The sequence below is a fragment of the Urocampus carinirostris genome, chromosome 12 (genome assembly GCF_059441175.1).
Source record: "Urocampus carinirostris isolate Australia breed hairy pipefish chromosome 12, RoL_Ucar_1.0, whole genome shotgun sequence".
Taxonomy (NCBI): domain Eukaryota; kingdom Metazoa; phylum Chordata; class Actinopteri; order Syngnathiformes; family Syngnathidae; genus Urocampus; species Urocampus carinirostris.
This window is the reverse complement of record NC_142360.1, coordinates 28,275,029-28,292,834: the sequence shown is the minus strand read 5'-3', so window position 1 is coordinate 28,292,834 and position 17,806 is coordinate 28,275,029. Positions and strand designations below refer to the sequence as shown.

At 40.3% G+C, this 17,806-nt stretch overlaps 1 protein-coding gene across 1 annotated transcript in view; it reads right to left on the bottom strand.

Annotated features, from left to right (window-relative positions):
* Positions 1-1,375: 1,375 nt before the first annotated feature.
* LOC148355409 (ephrin type-B receptor 1-B-like) overlaps positions 1,376-17,806 on the bottom strand; it is an 80,641-nt gene continuing 64,210 nt past the window's right edge. The window contains exons 15-20 of the mRNA XM_088350172.1: positions 14,061-14,128; positions 11,762-11,909; positions 10,223-10,372; positions 5,850-6,046; positions 5,617-5,775; positions 1,376-2,513 (exon numbers count right to left, since the gene is read on the bottom strand). Coding sequence (XP_088206298.1) covers positions 2,402-2,513; positions 5,617-5,775; positions 5,850-6,046; positions 10,223-10,372; positions 11,762-11,909; positions 14,061-14,128 — 834 coding nt within the window. The 3' untranslated portion in view covers positions 1,376-2,401. The remainder of the gene's footprint in view (positions 2,514-5,616; positions 5,776-5,849; positions 6,047-10,222; positions 10,373-11,761; positions 11,910-14,060; positions 14,129-17,806) is intronic.

Sequence of the window (17,806 nt, the reverse complement as noted above, 5' to 3'; positions counted from 1 at the left end):
CTTTTTGATTTTTTTTAAATTATGTGCCTCTCTTTTTCTGTTTATTGCGCGGGAATATCTTAATGTGTATTTGTTTTATGTTCTGATGCTCTTTTTCGAATGATCAATAAAATATCAGACTGTACATTTGCATGGCTTGGAACAGATGACCACATTTGCATTGAAAATGGGTCTCTACTTATAAAGGTTTTAGGTTATAATGCTACACCCAGAACAAATTAAATTCATAAGTAGAGGTACCACTGTGATTGCATAATTGTGGGGAGGAACAGTACACATTCTGTGGCTAATTGAAAAAAAAAAAAACTGTTTGGGAATACCTTTAATTCTTGATAATCATCACTACCATATGTAATTTTGTGATCTTTACAAGTTCAAATATACTAATGTGTCATGTGCCCCTTTTCCTGCATTTCCTGAGGGTACATTTCAGACCAGACATCATCCCAGGCCCCACTCAACTGAGACCAAGGCCATAAGGGCCAAAAGTGTGAAACACCCAAAATAATTCTAAAACAGGAGCGAAAAAAAAATCCAATGATGATAACAAGTTTTGAGAAAAGAATTACTCAAAATTGTGATCTTAGTCCGAATACTGCCGGAATGTAAACAAAGCCAATTATTATCACCTTCAGAGAACATGGAAGAAATGAAACAACTAAACACAACCTGAGCCTCTTCTATTTTTTCATATTCAGTTAAAAAAAAAATACATGAATAGAACCACATCCTTTGACGTTAAACAGTATCGTCTCATAAAATGTAATCGTTTCAGGGTTGCTTTTGTCCATACATCGAGGAAGCCCCCAGTTTCTTAGTGTTGCTTCCTGTATCCAGCGATTGAGAGTGTGTAGGCGACCCATAAAGTGAGTCCGCGTAGTGAAGCAGTGTGGTGAGAAACAAGATGACAGGCAGCTCACCTCATAGTTCTCATTTTAAACATGGACGCTCAAGCTAAACAATCAACTTATCAAGTGAAAATGGAGTAGGACATTAAATTTGTTCTTCAAACTTTGGTTTTCATCAATGTATGTTTTGATGTATCCGGGCGAGACATACATGACTGATCTCCTGTTGTGTGTTTGGTTTCCTCACTTTCTCCGTCTCACTCTCTCCCCCTCTCGCTTACCTTAACCTTATCAAGTAAATCACTTCCTAGCTCTAATTTCCACTCTACATCTGGTGTTATTTGACCTAATTGCCCTCCAATCACACCTCTCCCTCTTCACGATTTAAACATTCTTTATTCTTGGCTCGGTGCTAGTTTGTTGGATTTTTCTTGGTCACATTCCAAGCCTTATTGTCACATATCTTGTCTATACAGTGTATTGACCCCCTAGCCTGCCTCTCTGGATCATGAGCACTGTCTGCTGAATTCTTGGACTGCCACCATTGCTGCTTGCTGGATTATCAACCCCTCGCCTGCCTCTTGGACCACGACTGCTGCCTATGATGATCTAGATGCCCTGATACCTGACTCCCAGTGGCCAAAACCCTGCTCAGAATAAAAAACACTGTGCTAACCTGTGTTTCTACATTGCACCTTTGCATCACCAAGTGGGGCCCTTACATTTTTGCCGTTTTTATGTCTTGTATACACAATCATCATACTTTTTAACCGCTTTTTATTCATTCAATGCCAAACACATTATGTTGTGTTCATGTTTTCTCCGTGTTGTATTAATTTTTACAGTAATTGAAGTATTTCCCTTCTTGAGCTTTAGAAAGTATCCACTAACACTTATTTAGAAAATGTGTTAATTTCGAACACTTTGCAAACAACGGTGGGTTTTTGGATGACTAAATCTTCAAGAAAAATGCAAAACCTGCTTGTCGATGCATCAACTTCAAATTCATCTTATAAAAAGTTGAAAGAATCAAATCACAGTTATCAGAAAAAAATAACAAATAGGGAAAAACGACCCCATATCAAGTACAAATTCTTCAATATGAAGATAGGATTGTCACAGGTTCAATTCAACTCATGTTCTTCTGTATTCCAGGATGGGACACTGAGACAATGACATAAAACCATTCGACTTCATCGTTTTTTGGGATAGTTTTTGTTCACAGGCATTTCAAGAAGATTATTTTCCCCGAGTGTTCATTCATTGGCTTCTTAACGTCAAGTCACACTGTCCTTGAATCAAATTATCAGGAGTGCAAAGACTGTCTTCCAGATCCAGATGGATGGAAAGTCCAGGAGGTGGAGGGGATTCTTTAACTACTCATGAGTGGCTGGCCATGCATTGGATCCTGTAAATGTGCATTTAATTGCTCCCATTGAGTATTTAAGCTAAAATCGATCTCGGAAGAGAAAAAAAAGAGCAGAGGATGTACAAGTTTATAAAAAAGATCTCACCACCCTGGCCTGCAAACTTCAAAAGTCGCCAATTCGCAATCAGACAGATTCAGTTGGAGACTGGTCCTCTACGTGGTGCCTCATTGACTCAACACTTGTAAGGATTTTCTTCTGATGACCGGCTAAAGACACACCGATCCTCTGGAGGTCTCTGAAAAAACGCAGGGGGGACAAAACAATTGGGATGTTATACTGTTAATCAGAACAACTTTGAGACATATTGAGAAGGAACACATTCTTGGAACGCAGTTACCGTAAATTCCGGACTATAGAGCGCAACTGATTATAAGCCGCACCCACCACATTTTAAGAGGAAAACCGATTTTGTATTTACACAAGCCGCACCTGTATATGAGCCGCATGCGCCCACATCAAAAAATGTAACACAAACAGAAAATTAACCCAAACCCGGTTTTAAGTCCCGCGATTGAAACTGAATGTCCTTCATTAAAGTACACAGTCGAAAAATCACAGCCGGCGAAATGAACGGAAAATGAAACCGGTACTTAAGGTTTGATGCGGACCTGCAGAGTCCGGGTCCCGTTGAAAGTAATCCAAGGAAAAAAGTGTATATTTCCAAAGGCAAGGGTGGGAAAAATATATATCCACTATTGTCCGCCGCGTCCACAAACAGGTCTCACCTTTACTCCACTTCCCGTCAGACCCCGTTTGTTTCACCCCTTCTTTTTGATTCGCCCGTGCAAAACATATCAGAATAAGTCTCTAAAATAAATACATTACACAAATATACAGTTGCAAATACATATTATACATGGTTACACATATTTACAAAGAAAGACGGTACACCGAGAGAGTTTTCAAAGCTTTAATAATAATAATATAACTTTCATCCCAAACGGTGCCTGTGACAGGGCAGTTAATGGTAGCAACACGCTAGCAACACGCTCGCAACACAGTAAACGGGTCTGGTAAAAAAATATACCGTACGTAAAAATCACGGTAAACCGTCCTCATCTTCCTCCTTAGAACTGAAGCCATCAAAGTCATCTTCCTCAGTGTCGAAAAGAAACAATGAAGATTTTCACTCAGTAGGCTTTAGTTCAATGACAGGTCAGGCTGTTCCAAATACAGGATATTTTTCTAGTTCTGTTGATAACAGGACTCTGACGGAGGACGGCAGGCGTTTTTTTGAGAACAAGGCGCTGTGTTGTGAGAACGGTGAGCACAAAACAATTCCTTGGCACGCCCATGGGAGGAGCCGAGACACCATCTTGCGGGGAGATGTGGGCCAAGAAGAGAAAGCTATAGGACTTCAGAGGAAGGCTTCACACAGACTCTAACGTCACTAATTTGGCCGTTTTCGATGGAGTACACTTAGTTAAATTGTTATTGAAATTAAATCTGCCCCCATGTGGAAATGACGGCTTCCTGTTCATCTTTTCCCTCAAGAAATGAGCGCGCATAAATTGTTGGGTGAATGTAGGTTGTGTTTGGTTAATGGAGTCAGATAACTAATTCGAACAATTTGGTAAACGGTACATTTTGATATTAATTCCCAACATGACCTACTTTGACTTTAAAAATCTTAAACCAATAATTTAGTCTCTGGAGTCAGTACTCTTTCTTGGATTAATTTTCGGTTGCACTACACATTACAGTGACATCTAGAAGGCAAAAAAACCCTGTTCCTTGAAGAACTGCACACTGTTTTTATCAGCGCTGATTTTGTGGAATAAAAACACATTTTGCCCAATTTCACCCAGATCTTAGCTTCAGCGGCCCCACAACTCAATATGGAAGCGCATTAAATAATGTATGTACATTGTTGAGACCAGGGTTGGGTAGGGTTACTTTAACTGGATTACTTTCAATTACTTTTGGATTACTCCAATACCAAATATGCTAATAAAAGACAAAAGAAACTAAATAGGAATAAAATGACAAAATTTTGTGCAGGCTGGGGGAGTAACGGAATACAAGGAACGGCAAAAATGATGTTGGCAAGCTGTTTGGATTTATTTTCATTTTGTTTCTGTCGCATTTTATGTTAGTTTTGCCGGAGATCAAAGAGTTCAAAGCCAGGAGAGAAAGCTTACCACGTGTTGTGAGTCATCATTTTATTCATATTTAGTTTCTTTTGTTTTTTGTTAGCATATTTGGTATTGGAGTAATCCAAAAGTAATTGAAAGTAATCAAGTTAAAGTATCCCTACCCAACCCTGGTTGAGACACTTTATGAATAAAACCCTTAGAACAAACTCTAAACACCCAAACGCCAGGCAGGCACATTAATTGGGTGGGCGGGTCACATCGCACACAGCACACTTCCTCCTCCAAGATGCAAATTTGGTAGTGGAACAGTGTGAGACACATGCAGAGAGTGCCGCATACGGGTAAAACCAAGGAGAAAAAGACGACCCACAGTTTATAAAAATATATAAATTATACATACGAAATTAAAATGAATATATCGTAAACGTTGGAGTCTCTGAAAAAGGATACTGTACAATAGTGCAAAAGTCATAGTTATGTGTACTGTACAGTGGTGCAAAAGGGCAAGAGGAGCAGCTGAACAGATGTGCAAAGTGGGCAGAAAGGTAAACCTTGTTTACTATAAAGTAACAATAAAATTTAAAAACATACGTTTTTTTAAAGTTGGTGTGGTTATCTGAAGCCAATTTTATGTAGTGGTGCCAATCGAAAAGTCAGATTTTAACAGCTATATTGGAAATCATCTGTTGAGTCGGTTTATTTTTAAAGGGGAGTTATGGACCCAAACAGACAGATTACAACAAGGATTGTCAAATGAATCAGGAATGCTTTTAGGCAGATTTTTTTTTTTAATCTGTCAGCATCATCATGTTTTGGAGTAAATATTTTACATTGTTGGAATATCTAGACTCTTGTGAATGTGACCACACCATATTTGCGGGAATCGAGTCCCCGAGAGTAAAATTTCCCAGCACTTTTAGGTTAGTTATGAGTCTGTTTATTTTTAAAGGGGAGTTATGGAGCCAACCTCACCCAGATCCTAGCTTCAGCGGCCCCACAACTCAATTGAGTTTGAAACCCCTGCTATATATGGAAGCTCAGTAAATAATGTATGTTCATTGTTGAGACACTTTATGAATAAAACCCTTAGAACAAACTCTAAACACCCAAACGCCAAATTAATTGGGTGGGCTGGTCACACAGCACACTTCCTCCTCCAAGATGCAAATTTGGTAGTGGAACAGTGTGAGACACATGCAGAGAGTGCGGCATACGGGTAAAACCAAGGAGAAAAAGACGTACTCGGCAGTGATCTGAGTGACGAGTGGCAAAGATGTGAAGCCCGATGCCAGGAAGGAGTCTCTGTACTGGCTCATTTTGAGTGCAGCCAGCCAATCCTCCACGGAGCTCAACCGACTCATGTCTGGAGTACTACGATCCAACAAAGGATGATGGGGAGGACTGGCCGAGGGACAAGCGAGAGAAAAAGGCATGTTTGAAGCACGGTTCTATACTTCATTTGAATTTTGCCTTACCCCGGTGCAATGTTGTTGGTTCCGGGTTTAAGGGAAGCCGGGTTGCGGATCATCTTGTCCAACATGCTGACAACATCAGGGAACTTTGGTCGGGCGTTCCTGTCTTTTTGCCAGCAGTCCAGCATCAGCTGGTGGAGAACTGGTGGACAGTCCATGGGAGCCGGCAATCGGAAGTCCTGCTCAATAGCGTTGATCACCTACAAATTGACACATTATTAATACTAGAAGTCCCAGGAAAAAAACTCAATTTCATATTTAGTGTGTTAGGTTTTAAATTTAAAAAAAATGTACCGTTTACCAAATTGTTCAAATTAGTGTTCTGACTCCTTTAACCAAACACAACCTGCATTCTCCTAACAATGCACGCTCATTTCTTGATGGGAAAATATGGACAAGAGTGCCCATCCCAGCAATATATATATATATATATATATATATATATATATATATATATATATATATATATATATATATATATATATATATATATATATATATATATATATATATATATATATATATATATATGTACCTGAGCCATATCCCCGTAGTGCACGGGTGTCAAACAAGCAGCCAGATCAGGCCTGCTAAGGGATTGAATCCAGCCCGCGAGACAACACTAAGCGAAGCGCAAGAGAAAAACAAGCTGCAGGTTGAAATATTTTCACCAGATGTCACCGAAGCCAGTTAACACTAGCAAAACAATTTTGGTAGTATTTCTCCATTTCTCCATTTCTCTCTGACTCACTTCTTTTTTATTTATTCCTCCCACTTTTTCTTTCTACTGTTCACTCTCTCTTTTTCTCTTTTCTCTATTTCTCTCTCTCTTTAACTCTTTCTTTTTCTCTGTCTTGCTCTCTTTCTATTCTCTCTCTCTAATTTACACTTTAATTCTCTTTCTTTCTCACCCTCTTTCCCTTTTTTGACCTCTCTCTCTCTCTCTCTCTCTCACCTCACTTTGTCTCTTTTTCTCCTGCTGACTCTTTTACTTTTTGTCGTTTCACTTCTCTTATTCTTTTTATCTTTCTCTTTTTTTCACTTTCTTTTTCTTTCTATATTCATTTCCCCCTTCTTCTCCATTCATATCTCTATTCTGCTCTCTCTTTCTCTCTCACTGTTACTCTGTATCCCTTGTTCTACCTATCTGTTTATCGCTCTCTCCCTCCCTCTCTTTCTCTGTCTTTTTCTCCCTCTCTCTTTTTCTTAAACTTACCAATCCGGCGCCCGTGAGATTTTTTTTATAGCATTTGTGGCCCCCAGCTAAAACGAGTTTGACACACATGCCCTAGTGGGAGGTGGCTAGAGTCAAGAACACATTCCTGACTCTTTCTGGGAGATTGATACAGAGGAGGGGATTCCCAGCCCCCTTGCTCAACCCAACTTCGGTGTTAGGAGTCATTAGGTGACCAAACCCCCCAATTCCAACCCCTAATGCCGAGCGCCAAGCAGGGAGGTAATGAGTACCAATGTTGAAAGTATTAGGTATGACTCGGCCGAGGCTTGAACCAGTAACCTCCCGGTCTCGGAGCGGGCGCCCTACCCCCAAAGCCACCGAGCTGGTATCAAATATGCTTTACAGGAAAGTGTCTTTTGGGATTGTCGCTTTCTCGTGAAATCTTTGACCTAGAAAAGATTTTTTTTCTATCCACCTACTCGACTTCTCATGCAAGCCTCCATGACACTCTGCCTTCAAGCATCTACCTACCTTAATGCTTTTTTATGTTTGAAATCACATGATATACAGTGGAAGCTCGGTTTTCGAACGCCTCTCAGTTCGAAAAAATCGGAGTCCGACCAAAAATTCAGAGAAATTCTTGCTGCGCTGTTCGGTCAAAAAATCGGAGTTCGAACGCCGGTAATGTGTGAGTGCGTACGCTAGGGTGCGATGCTGAGCGGCGTACGGGTGTTTTAGCCCCTTATTATGCCTCCGAAGAAAGTCAGTGCAAACAGCAAAGTTGCTACAGGTGAAAAAAGAAAAGTAGTGCGTACAACTATTGCATTTAAGAAAGAAATAATAGCAAAATATGAAGGAGGTGTGCGAGTGTCTGATCTTGCCTGTGCCTTCTGCTGACCACCACAAAGGTAAGAAATCCTATTCATAATTCTTTTCTTTATACTTTTTTTTATTTTTACACGTTCATGTACACTTTCGTACGGAAGATTACGATAACGCGGACGTACGATTAGCCTGGGTTAGCATTATGTTTACGTTGAACATTCAGGTAAACATTCAGGGTGTTGGAACGGAGCCTAAAATTCAGGGTGTTGGAACGGAGCTCCCTTTCCAATGAACCGCTCACCACTTGTTGTGGAGACCCGGGTGCTAAATGACTTGTAAACGACCTGATTTTTTTATTTTTACACGATCATGTTAGCGTAATCTTTTGTACGGAAGATTACAATAACGCGGACGTACGATTAGCCTGGGTTAGCTTCATGTTAACGTTAAACATTCATGGTAAACATTCGGGGTGTTGGAACGGATTAAAACGATTTACATTATTTTTAATGGGAAAAATGATTTCGGTGATCGAACAAATCGGTTTTTCTGGAACGGATTATGGTCGAGAACCGAGGTTCCACTGTATTTGTATTTTTTGCGTCTGAAACGAAAAGCTTAAAGTCAGTGTCCAAGTACTTTTAGAAGACCGCGAGGCATGCAGAGGGAACGACAACCTGCTCCACAGTTTTTTTCTTATTACTGCTTCACATCTGTGTGGCATAGAGTCAACCGACTTGTGGCACCTGTCAGTCGATATTTCACTCTATGATTGCTTAACAACATTCCACAATTCATTTACAGTTCTTCGCATTTTTAAAAACCACCCTCACAAGTACTCGATTGGATTTAGATCTGGGGATTGGGCTGGTCACTCCATAACAATTTTTATAGGTCTTGGAACCAAAACTTTGCACGTCTACTGGTGTGTTTGGGGTCATTCCCTTGTTGAAACATCCTTTTAAGAACATAAAGCAACATAACCTTTTCAAGTATCTTGACAAACACAAACAGTATCGATATGGTATGCAATAAATGGCCCCAACACCAGAGTAGGAGAAACATGCCCAGACCATGATACTTGCACCACCATGCTTAACTGTCTTTAATGTGTACTGAAGTTTAAATTCAGAATTTGGGGGTCGTTTCACACACGGTCTGTAGCCCCTGGTCCCCAAAACGACAATTTTACTTTCATCAGTCCACATAATGTACCTCCATTTTTTAGGCCAGTTAGGCGAATTGTAACTGTCACTGTTGTCATGGCGCCCAATTGGTCCCCGCCGTGTGGCGCCAGGTTCTGTCACGGTTGCCACTGTGTCCAATGGGCCCCGCCTATTGACACCAGCTGAAACGCGTTGACAGATTTCTGCCGGACTACTTAAACGCTGTCTTGTGAGTCGCCCGGTGTCAGAGCGTCTGCGAAACTCCTGCTAGACTCTGTTGGGATATGCCAAGTCCTGTGAATCTCTGTTTTCTTTTTGAAGGAACGTCGCTACTTTGCGGATTTTCACTTATCGCGGGTGGTTTTGGTCCCCATTAACCGCGACAACCGAGGTCTTACTGTACATATGGCTCCGAAATAAAATGTAACTATTGCACATCTCTCTGTGGCGTTCCAAAGTCAAGTGATTTCATCCTGATTTTGGTCCATATAAAGCCGAAGCAACTTAATGCAGAAGTTCGATGAGAAACCATTTAAACAGATAAATAAAAATGCTGGGAAACAACTTTGATTGGGTGAGCAGTACAGGTGGGCGGATCCCTGCACACAGCGCAAGGCAAACCTTCTCTCTCTCTCTCGCTCAGTGCAGTCCACACCGAAAGTGAATATGACGATATGCTTATCGTTTGCAGTAATTTGTGACATTTTTACAAAAGAACTTTGCATGCACATTGTTTTGAAACCGTTATTAAGGACACATTTCATGGAAAAAAATGGCCTCAACACTTTTAACTTCAGGTGGAAGACAAATAAATGGCACATTTACAATGATTTGGGACACAGGATTTGTCATTATTATCATTTCATACATTTGATGAAATCATTAAATGACACACAGTGAAATCAAATGTGCTGAAGAATTAACTTTTGTCTAGAGAGCGTGTTTGGCAGTTTTTTCAATTTTGTCTGAAAATATATGATGTGTCTCTCTCGATTTATTTTTAATACATTTTTCGCTTTTATGGCTCTTTGGGTCAAAACGGTTCCTGACCCCTGCACAAAACAACACAAACAAACAAACAAGCACACCCACAAAAACATACACACCAAAAGCCAATCAACAGTGGTGAAGTCATGCATAAGTGAGAAGGCGCGTCATCAGTGAGCCTGTTTTTGTTTGGAACGCTGACACTCATGCACACCACTTACATCTTGGTTACTCATATCCCAGTAAGGCCTTTCGCCGTATGACATCACCTCCCAGGTGACAATCCCGTAGCTCCAAACATCTGAAGCCGATGTGAACTTCCTAAAGGCGATTGCTTCGGGAGCTGTCCACCGAACTGGGATTTTACCGCCCTGAAACAGGGAGAGAGAAGAGATGTTCGGCTTGATAATAACAAGATGTGAGAATGCATTTCATAAACTTGTGTTTAAGACTCTTGTCTAAAAATGTTTGAACTAAAAACATTCTTTTGTTGTTTTTTTTTTGTGCAAGACAGGAAAATGGTGTCAAGTATAAAACGTGGCGGCAAGGGCTATCATTTATGTGTAACTGAACCAAAGCTTATTTTCAGGGTTGGGTAGGGTTACTTTAACTTGATTACTTTCAATTACTTTTGGATTACTCCAATACCAAATATGCTAATACAAGACAAAAGAAACTAAATATGAATACAATGACTCCATTTTGTGCAGGCTTGGGGAGTAACGGAATACATGGAACGGCAAAAATGATATTGGCAAGCTGTTTGGATTTATTTTTATTTTGTTTCTGTCGCATTTTATGTTCGTTTTGCCGGAGATCAAAGAGATCAAAGCCAGGAGAGAAAGCTTACCACGTGTTGTGAGTCATCATTATATTCATATTCAGTTTCTTTTGTCTTTTATTAGCCTATTTTGTATTGGAGTCATCCAAAAGTAATTGAAAGTAATCAAGTTAAAGTAACCCTGCCCAACCCTGCTTATTTTCCTTTCAAGAAAAATGCTCAATACAGACTACAGCACAGTAATCTTTCAGATAGCTCGACTAATGTCTTTAAATGGAACATTTATTGACAGATTTCAAGTGTTATGAATAACACTTTGGATGAAATTGGTTTTCTGTCTCATTCTATTTCTCTCTCTCTTTGTACGTCTTTATATATTTCCCTCTCCCCCTCTCTTCCCCTTTCCACCGTTCTATGCCCCTCCCTCACTGAACTTTCTCTTTCTTTGTCTTTCTCACGTTGCTCTCTCTGACTCTCTCACTCCATCTTTTCTTTATGCCAGTCACACGGTGTATCGTCGTCTCCCTGTCTTTCCCTCTCTTTCTTTGTCACCCTCTTTTTCTTCCCCAGAGCCATCACCACCCTTAAAACACGCAGCACAAAAAACTGAAACTCTTGCAAACACACTACCTCATACATACATACATATCTTCCTCTTTCTTTCCCTTTCTCCTTGTCCTTGTCCCTCTTTCTTTCTGTTTCTCCTCGTCTTTCTCTCTTTCTTTCTGTTTTTCCTCATCTCTCTCCCTCATTTCTGTTCCTCCTCGTCTTTCTCCCTTTCTTTCTACGTCTCCTTGTCTCTCCCCCTCTTCCCCCCTCTCTCATGAGAGCCACCTTTTTAAAACTAAACATAAAATAGGACAAAATAAAATAGATACAAAAAAACAAACAAAAACCACAGTATCATTTTAAAGCTTGGTTTGGAGGAGCAGAACAAATCATTCAATCAAAAAACGTATTGCATCAGATGTGAGCTAACCAGTGAGCTGATGTAAGTTGGATCTGAAGTATCTTCTTCCAGATAACGCGAGAGGCCGAAGTCAGACACCTTACACACCAGGTTGCTGTTAACCAGGATATTCCGAGCAGCTAAGTCTCTGTGAACGTAGCTCATCTCAGCCAGGTACCTGCAACCGGAATAATTTATCATTCAAAAATGAGTTCTCCTGCTAGCAATTTGGGCCACTGAAAATCCGAATGGGATTTTGTATGTTTGCGTTTTTGGTGTTATCTTTGCTCGAAATAGAATTGGGATTGAAGGTTTGGGAAGACGTCCACATTGGGGGTTCATCCCAGCAGGAAGCCTATATGTGTGTTGATGTGAATGCTCTTTGTAGCGGCAGTGAGAGGATTAGTGTGCAGTCTTACAGATGTTTGTGTTTCAGCTATTTCGACTGCATGTTGGAGCTGTTTATTTTCTGCCGATGTAGTAAAGTACCTTCAATTTCATACTACAAAAAGCACCTGATTATAGGTCGCATGCTCAAATTTAAAAATGAAACTCAGTTTTGTCTTGGTACTAGCTGCACCGGCCTTTAAGACGCATGCTTAAACAAACAGAAAAATGAACTATTCTACGTCCATTCCTTGCATTTCTAGACGCCATTTTCAGCTGCACTGCTTTTAGTTCTGCTCGGTTCTGTTTAGGTCACGTGTTTTCAAAATGGCGATTACTGACGAGCACATATTTACTCCTGCTCTGAGAGAAATTTTGTAAAAAAATGCCCTTTTTCTAGAAACAGCACCAAGGCAACCATATGGTAGATAATAGTGCCAGATTGACAAACAGACGTGTCTTTTTGTGTTGTTGTCATTGGCAGTTGCAAAGGTTTTGTAGTAAATTTAATTCGGTCGTCATCGTTCCACGAGGATGAAAGGAAACTTCAGTGATCTGAATTTTGACATAGATGATACGGAAAGAGAGGAGTAGTGAGAGATAGCGTTCACTGCTGTTTGATTCATATGTATGAATTAAGGACTTGGTGTATAGCTGAAAATGCTGAACTATTGTGAGTACATTGTAAATATTTGATATAATACTGTCAAACCAGGGCAGCACGGCGGCGCAGTGGTTAGCGCATGTGCGGCACAGTTCATGTCATGGGAACCTCCTGCGTGGGTTAAAATCCAGCTCCAGACTTCCTGTGCGGAGTTTGTATGTTCTCCCCGTGCTTGCGTGGGTTTCCTCCGGGCACTCCGGTTTCCTCCCACATTCCCAAAAAAACCACACATTTCAGGTGAATTGGCCGGTCCAAATTGTCCCTAGGTGTGAATGGGCGAGTGAGTTGTCTGTCCCCGTGTGCCCAGCGATTGGCTGGCAACCAGTTCAGGGTGTCCCCTGCCCATTGCTGGGATGGGCTCCAGCACCTCCGCGACCCTACTGAGGATAAGCAGTGCAGCTAATGAGATGGGAGAGATGAGAGTGTCAAACCTCCCGTTTTGCTCCTGTTATGTATAATATGATTTTTTTTTGTCAAAAACATGGACTAATTTCTCTCAAAGGGCGTCATAAATGGTGTTTTGCATTTAGAGTGTGAGCGTTCTAGAAAAGAGCAGCTTGCCTTGTTCCTTTGTGCCACTAAAGAAAACAAAAGGAATCATCCGCACCATATTTAAAGTGTTAAAAAGCCTCGGCTTGTACTTTGGAATTTACAATACTATAAAAAACTAGAATGTGTATCTAATGATTGAATGGAACATAGTCTGAATTGTGTCAAACTATGGCCACTGGGCCATTTTGTGGCCCACAAACAGTCTTTAAGGTCCCCAAAGCACAAGTATATAAGTGTATTTTGAAGACTATAATCATCTTTAAAATATTTAATATATTTACAGTTTTAAAAGTAAAATAAAAACTTTTAAAACAAAATAATTTGTGTTACCTTTTAAAAAGATATTTGTGTTGCTGTTTCAAAACAAAACAAACAAGGCACGTGCAGGTATGGTCTGCATGGTTTAAAAAAAGTAGAATTATTGTAAAATGTTCTGTTTGGACACCTCTGATCTAGATGTTTTGAATTTGTATAAATTATTTGAAAAAAAAATTACAAAAAATGTTCTTTGAATTAGGTTCATCTTTGAGGAAAATAAGTCATCATTTATGCTCAGTTTTTTTTTGCAAAATGCAACACTTTTTGGAGAGTTTTTGAAAGTAAAGAGTGTTTTTTTAATAAAGGTTTTTATTTTATATATGATCCATGTTCGAATCGGTCCATGCTTAACCTAAATTGGGTTCTTTTTGACCCAATTGTTTTTAACAGTAGTACGTGTGCATGTACCTCATTCCAGATGCGATCCCTCTCAGCATACCAACGAGCTGGATCACTGGGAATTGCCCGTCATTTTTCTGCAAGAGAATATCGCAAGACAGAATTAGTTTTTCTTTATTCTTATCATACTTTTTTTCACAATACAGAGGTCCCGACTGGCGAAAACCTGTCAGCCTAAATTTTTTCTTATATCCATGTAGTACATTTAAACAAAAGAGAGCTGGCTGGCGGCCGTTCCAAAATTGTCCCTGGGTGTGAATGAGCGAGTGAGTTGTCTGTCCCTGTGTGCAACCAGTACAAGGTGTCCCCTGCCCAGTGCTCAACCCTACTGAGGATAAGCGGTGGAGATAATGGATAGATGAATGAGCTGGCTGGTAAAAGAAATGCTAAATCAATTCCGATGATAAGCAGTTTACTGGAGTATGCACAGACTTTCAAGACATTCATTTTGCATACTATAAATCCTCATTTGACTACAAATAGGAAATACTGATGGTCCTCGAGGACCATGTTGCCCACCTCTGGTTTACATTGTCATTTAGACCTACAGTATGCTCAATTGAAGTAACACACAAGAACCACTTGTGTAACCCTTTTGTAGGCCAATTTTAAGTGTAAGGACCGTGATTTTTGGATGAATGTTCAAGCGATCCTTTGGAAACGTCACCAAGGACAGATACTAATAGGTAAAAGTTACATTTAAGTATTGTCAAGAGTTTTTACCAATGGCTGTACTTTGAAAGCAAATACTGTACTAATTAGTTAGACTTATAGCATTATATTCACACTATGTTTCATTCGTTGCACTTATGTTCTTTTATTAAGCAGATCAGGACCATGGACAGAAACATAGACAAGTCCAGGAACAACCCCAGGAAGCGCCAGGACTAGCTGGGCTATCGACTCCATTTCGGAATGGATTCTGTACCGCTTGTTGCTAAGCTCCATAGGTAAGAAAATAAACATGCTTGTTGGTCAGCGAGATCGAGATTCAACATATTAGCCCTGATTACAGAATGTCGAGTTGGTGAAAAGACAAAACCAATACAATTCTATATGCACAACAGTCTACTAAAAGATCTGAATTTTATTAGGGATTGATCAGAGGCAAGCGAAACAGTTTGTGCTCACTCAAATATAATTTAAATCCGGTGTTTTAAGAGGGTGTGTAGGTTTTTGCCAAATTTTTATCTTGAAATTATTTTCCTTCATTTTCTCCTTGTAATCCATACAATACTCAAGTTAGTTTCAGTTTTCGGGGCGTTGTTTTCCCACAGAAAGAAGTAATTTTAGTGAGATGAACATTTCAAATGATCAAAGTTATTGTAGATGGAAACAAATCCCCCCGCCACAAAGTTTGTTTTTAACAAAAACACAGAAGCCACAATGCGAATTTGAACAAAACAGGCCTACTCAAAATGTAGAAGACAGCATATTTTCCCAAGTAATTTAGGATCTGGTATTCGTATTGTCACAGACTTTTGGGGCAAAGAGCGATGGGCTGCAGAAGACGTAGTGGCTGGCTTCACTACCCGTCAATTCCAAGGTCCAGCTCGTCTCTGAAGAGCAGGAGGAGGCTTTGCAATGACAATATGATGAAAGTGCTGTATCTAAGTCAGATCAGGAGGCTACTGCTACTGGTAACCACGGAAACCAGTGCTATCTGTCTGCGCCCATCAGCTTGGAGAGGGAGGGTTGGGCGCCACTACGCTGTACTTGCCCAGGGCACACTACAAGTATTTGTGGTCTGAGGACCCTGGCAGTTAAGGGATCTGTGAACGTGATACTAACGTTATTTGTGGATTGTAATATTATACAAACATTATAAATTTACAGTGCATTTGCACTGCTGGCTTTATTTTCAAAATATTGTGTGATGTAAGGTATTTTAGCTGTATTGTTGACATTGTTATCCAGTATTTGTATTCTTGTTATATTGAGGATTTTTTTTCTATCTGACTCTGTTGAAACAGTTTTAATAGAAGTTTTCTGACTGTGTTCTGAAACAGTTGTTGTAGTAGAAGTATTCTATTTTTTGTGTTCAAGGTTTTTACATTGAACTACACTGCATTTACTGACTTTCTTTTCAAAATACGGTGCAATGGAAGTTATAATTGTCATGTAGACATTGTTATATTTGTATTTTCGATAAATTGCTCCCTTTTTTGGTTTGTCTCTTTAGACTTTTTTTTGAGTTTGAACAATTTTCATTGACACTTTTAACAGCACATAAAAAATGTGAGGTTTGAACAATTTTTATCGACACTTTTAACAGCAATTAAACATATTCACGATTTCATTATATCATTTTCTAACAATATGAGGTTTGAACAATTTTTGTCGACATTTTTAACAGCAATTAAACACATTCACCATTTCATTATATCATATTCTAACAAGAGGAGGTTTTATCGACACTTTTGGAGAAAATGTGTGTGCTTATATACATATATATCGTCATGGACATGTTCAACAGGGGTTCTCAAAATACACAATCTTAGACAATAAAGTGACAGTGGCAATGTTTTCCATGGTTCCTTTTGAAGTGTGTGTGTGGCTTTGTGTGCGTCCTCCAAATTCACTTTGTTCTGAATGTTTCCATATTGATCCCTTTACATACGTAGGCACATGCACACAAACGCAAAACTGATTTACAAAATAATATTTTGTTGATTGTCTGTTACTTTTGTTGTGTTACACATGGACCCTTTAAGATAGGACGCGACGGGAGGGAAGAGGAAGGCCACAGATGCTTTGAAGTCAGGCTTTGTGTTCACACGAACAGTGTGAGTTGCGACTAACAGTAGTTCCTTTGTAAATCTTTATACCGCTTGTTATTTTGTTATTAAATTGGCGACTGAGTGCATTATTGATCATGCCGAAGGACATTACATTGGTGTCAAAAGATTTGGATTTGCCGCCGCTCGTCTGGAACGCTCTCAGAAATGGATGGATTACCACTCGTCGGAGCTCAGGCGAGCAGTAAAGCAAGAACCCGCAGAGTGCGTGATTGACTTGCCAGCTTCAAGCTGCACCGAATGCTGTCCCCAAAACGCCATATCACATGGTCTGCCATTATAGCACTCAAGTTCTCCGGTCAGTGGAGTTGGGAAGCTTATGAAGTGCTGTGCGAATTAGTTGCCAGGACTTCAGGGTGGTCAAATGAAACGAAAGCCATACAATTGGCGCTGTCACTGACTGAAGATGCTATAAAATAAGAGTGAATTAATCACGGCACACTGGTGGGGGCACTGCGGAGGCGTTTTGGGGAGTTCAATTTGAAGTCATCGCTGCACAGTAAACTTAAGCAAAGTGATCGACAGTGGCGGGTGCCCTACTGGAGCGCATGTTCAGTCGGTTTGGGACTGCAGAAATTCTACACAGTAACTAGGGCAGGAATTTCCATTCCAAAGTTTTTGCATCATTTTGTGAACATTTGGCCATGCAGAAGACTCACACCACCCCCTTACATCCGCAGAACGATGGCTTGGTGGAACAAATCAACTGCACCATGCAGCAGCAGCTCGCTATCCTGACCTCCGAACACCAGTGGGATTGGGAACCAGCACATTCTGCTGGGTATAATGACATATCGATCAGCTTGTATGGTGACGGGAGATCCGGACTCCAGCGGAACTGGCATTTGTAGGACGACCTGGCTGCCAAGAGGACCGGCCAGAAACTGCAGGATCAGTTAGAGATGGCGCATCTGTTCACACGTGACAAGCTGGAGAAGGCCGACATGCGGCAAAAGA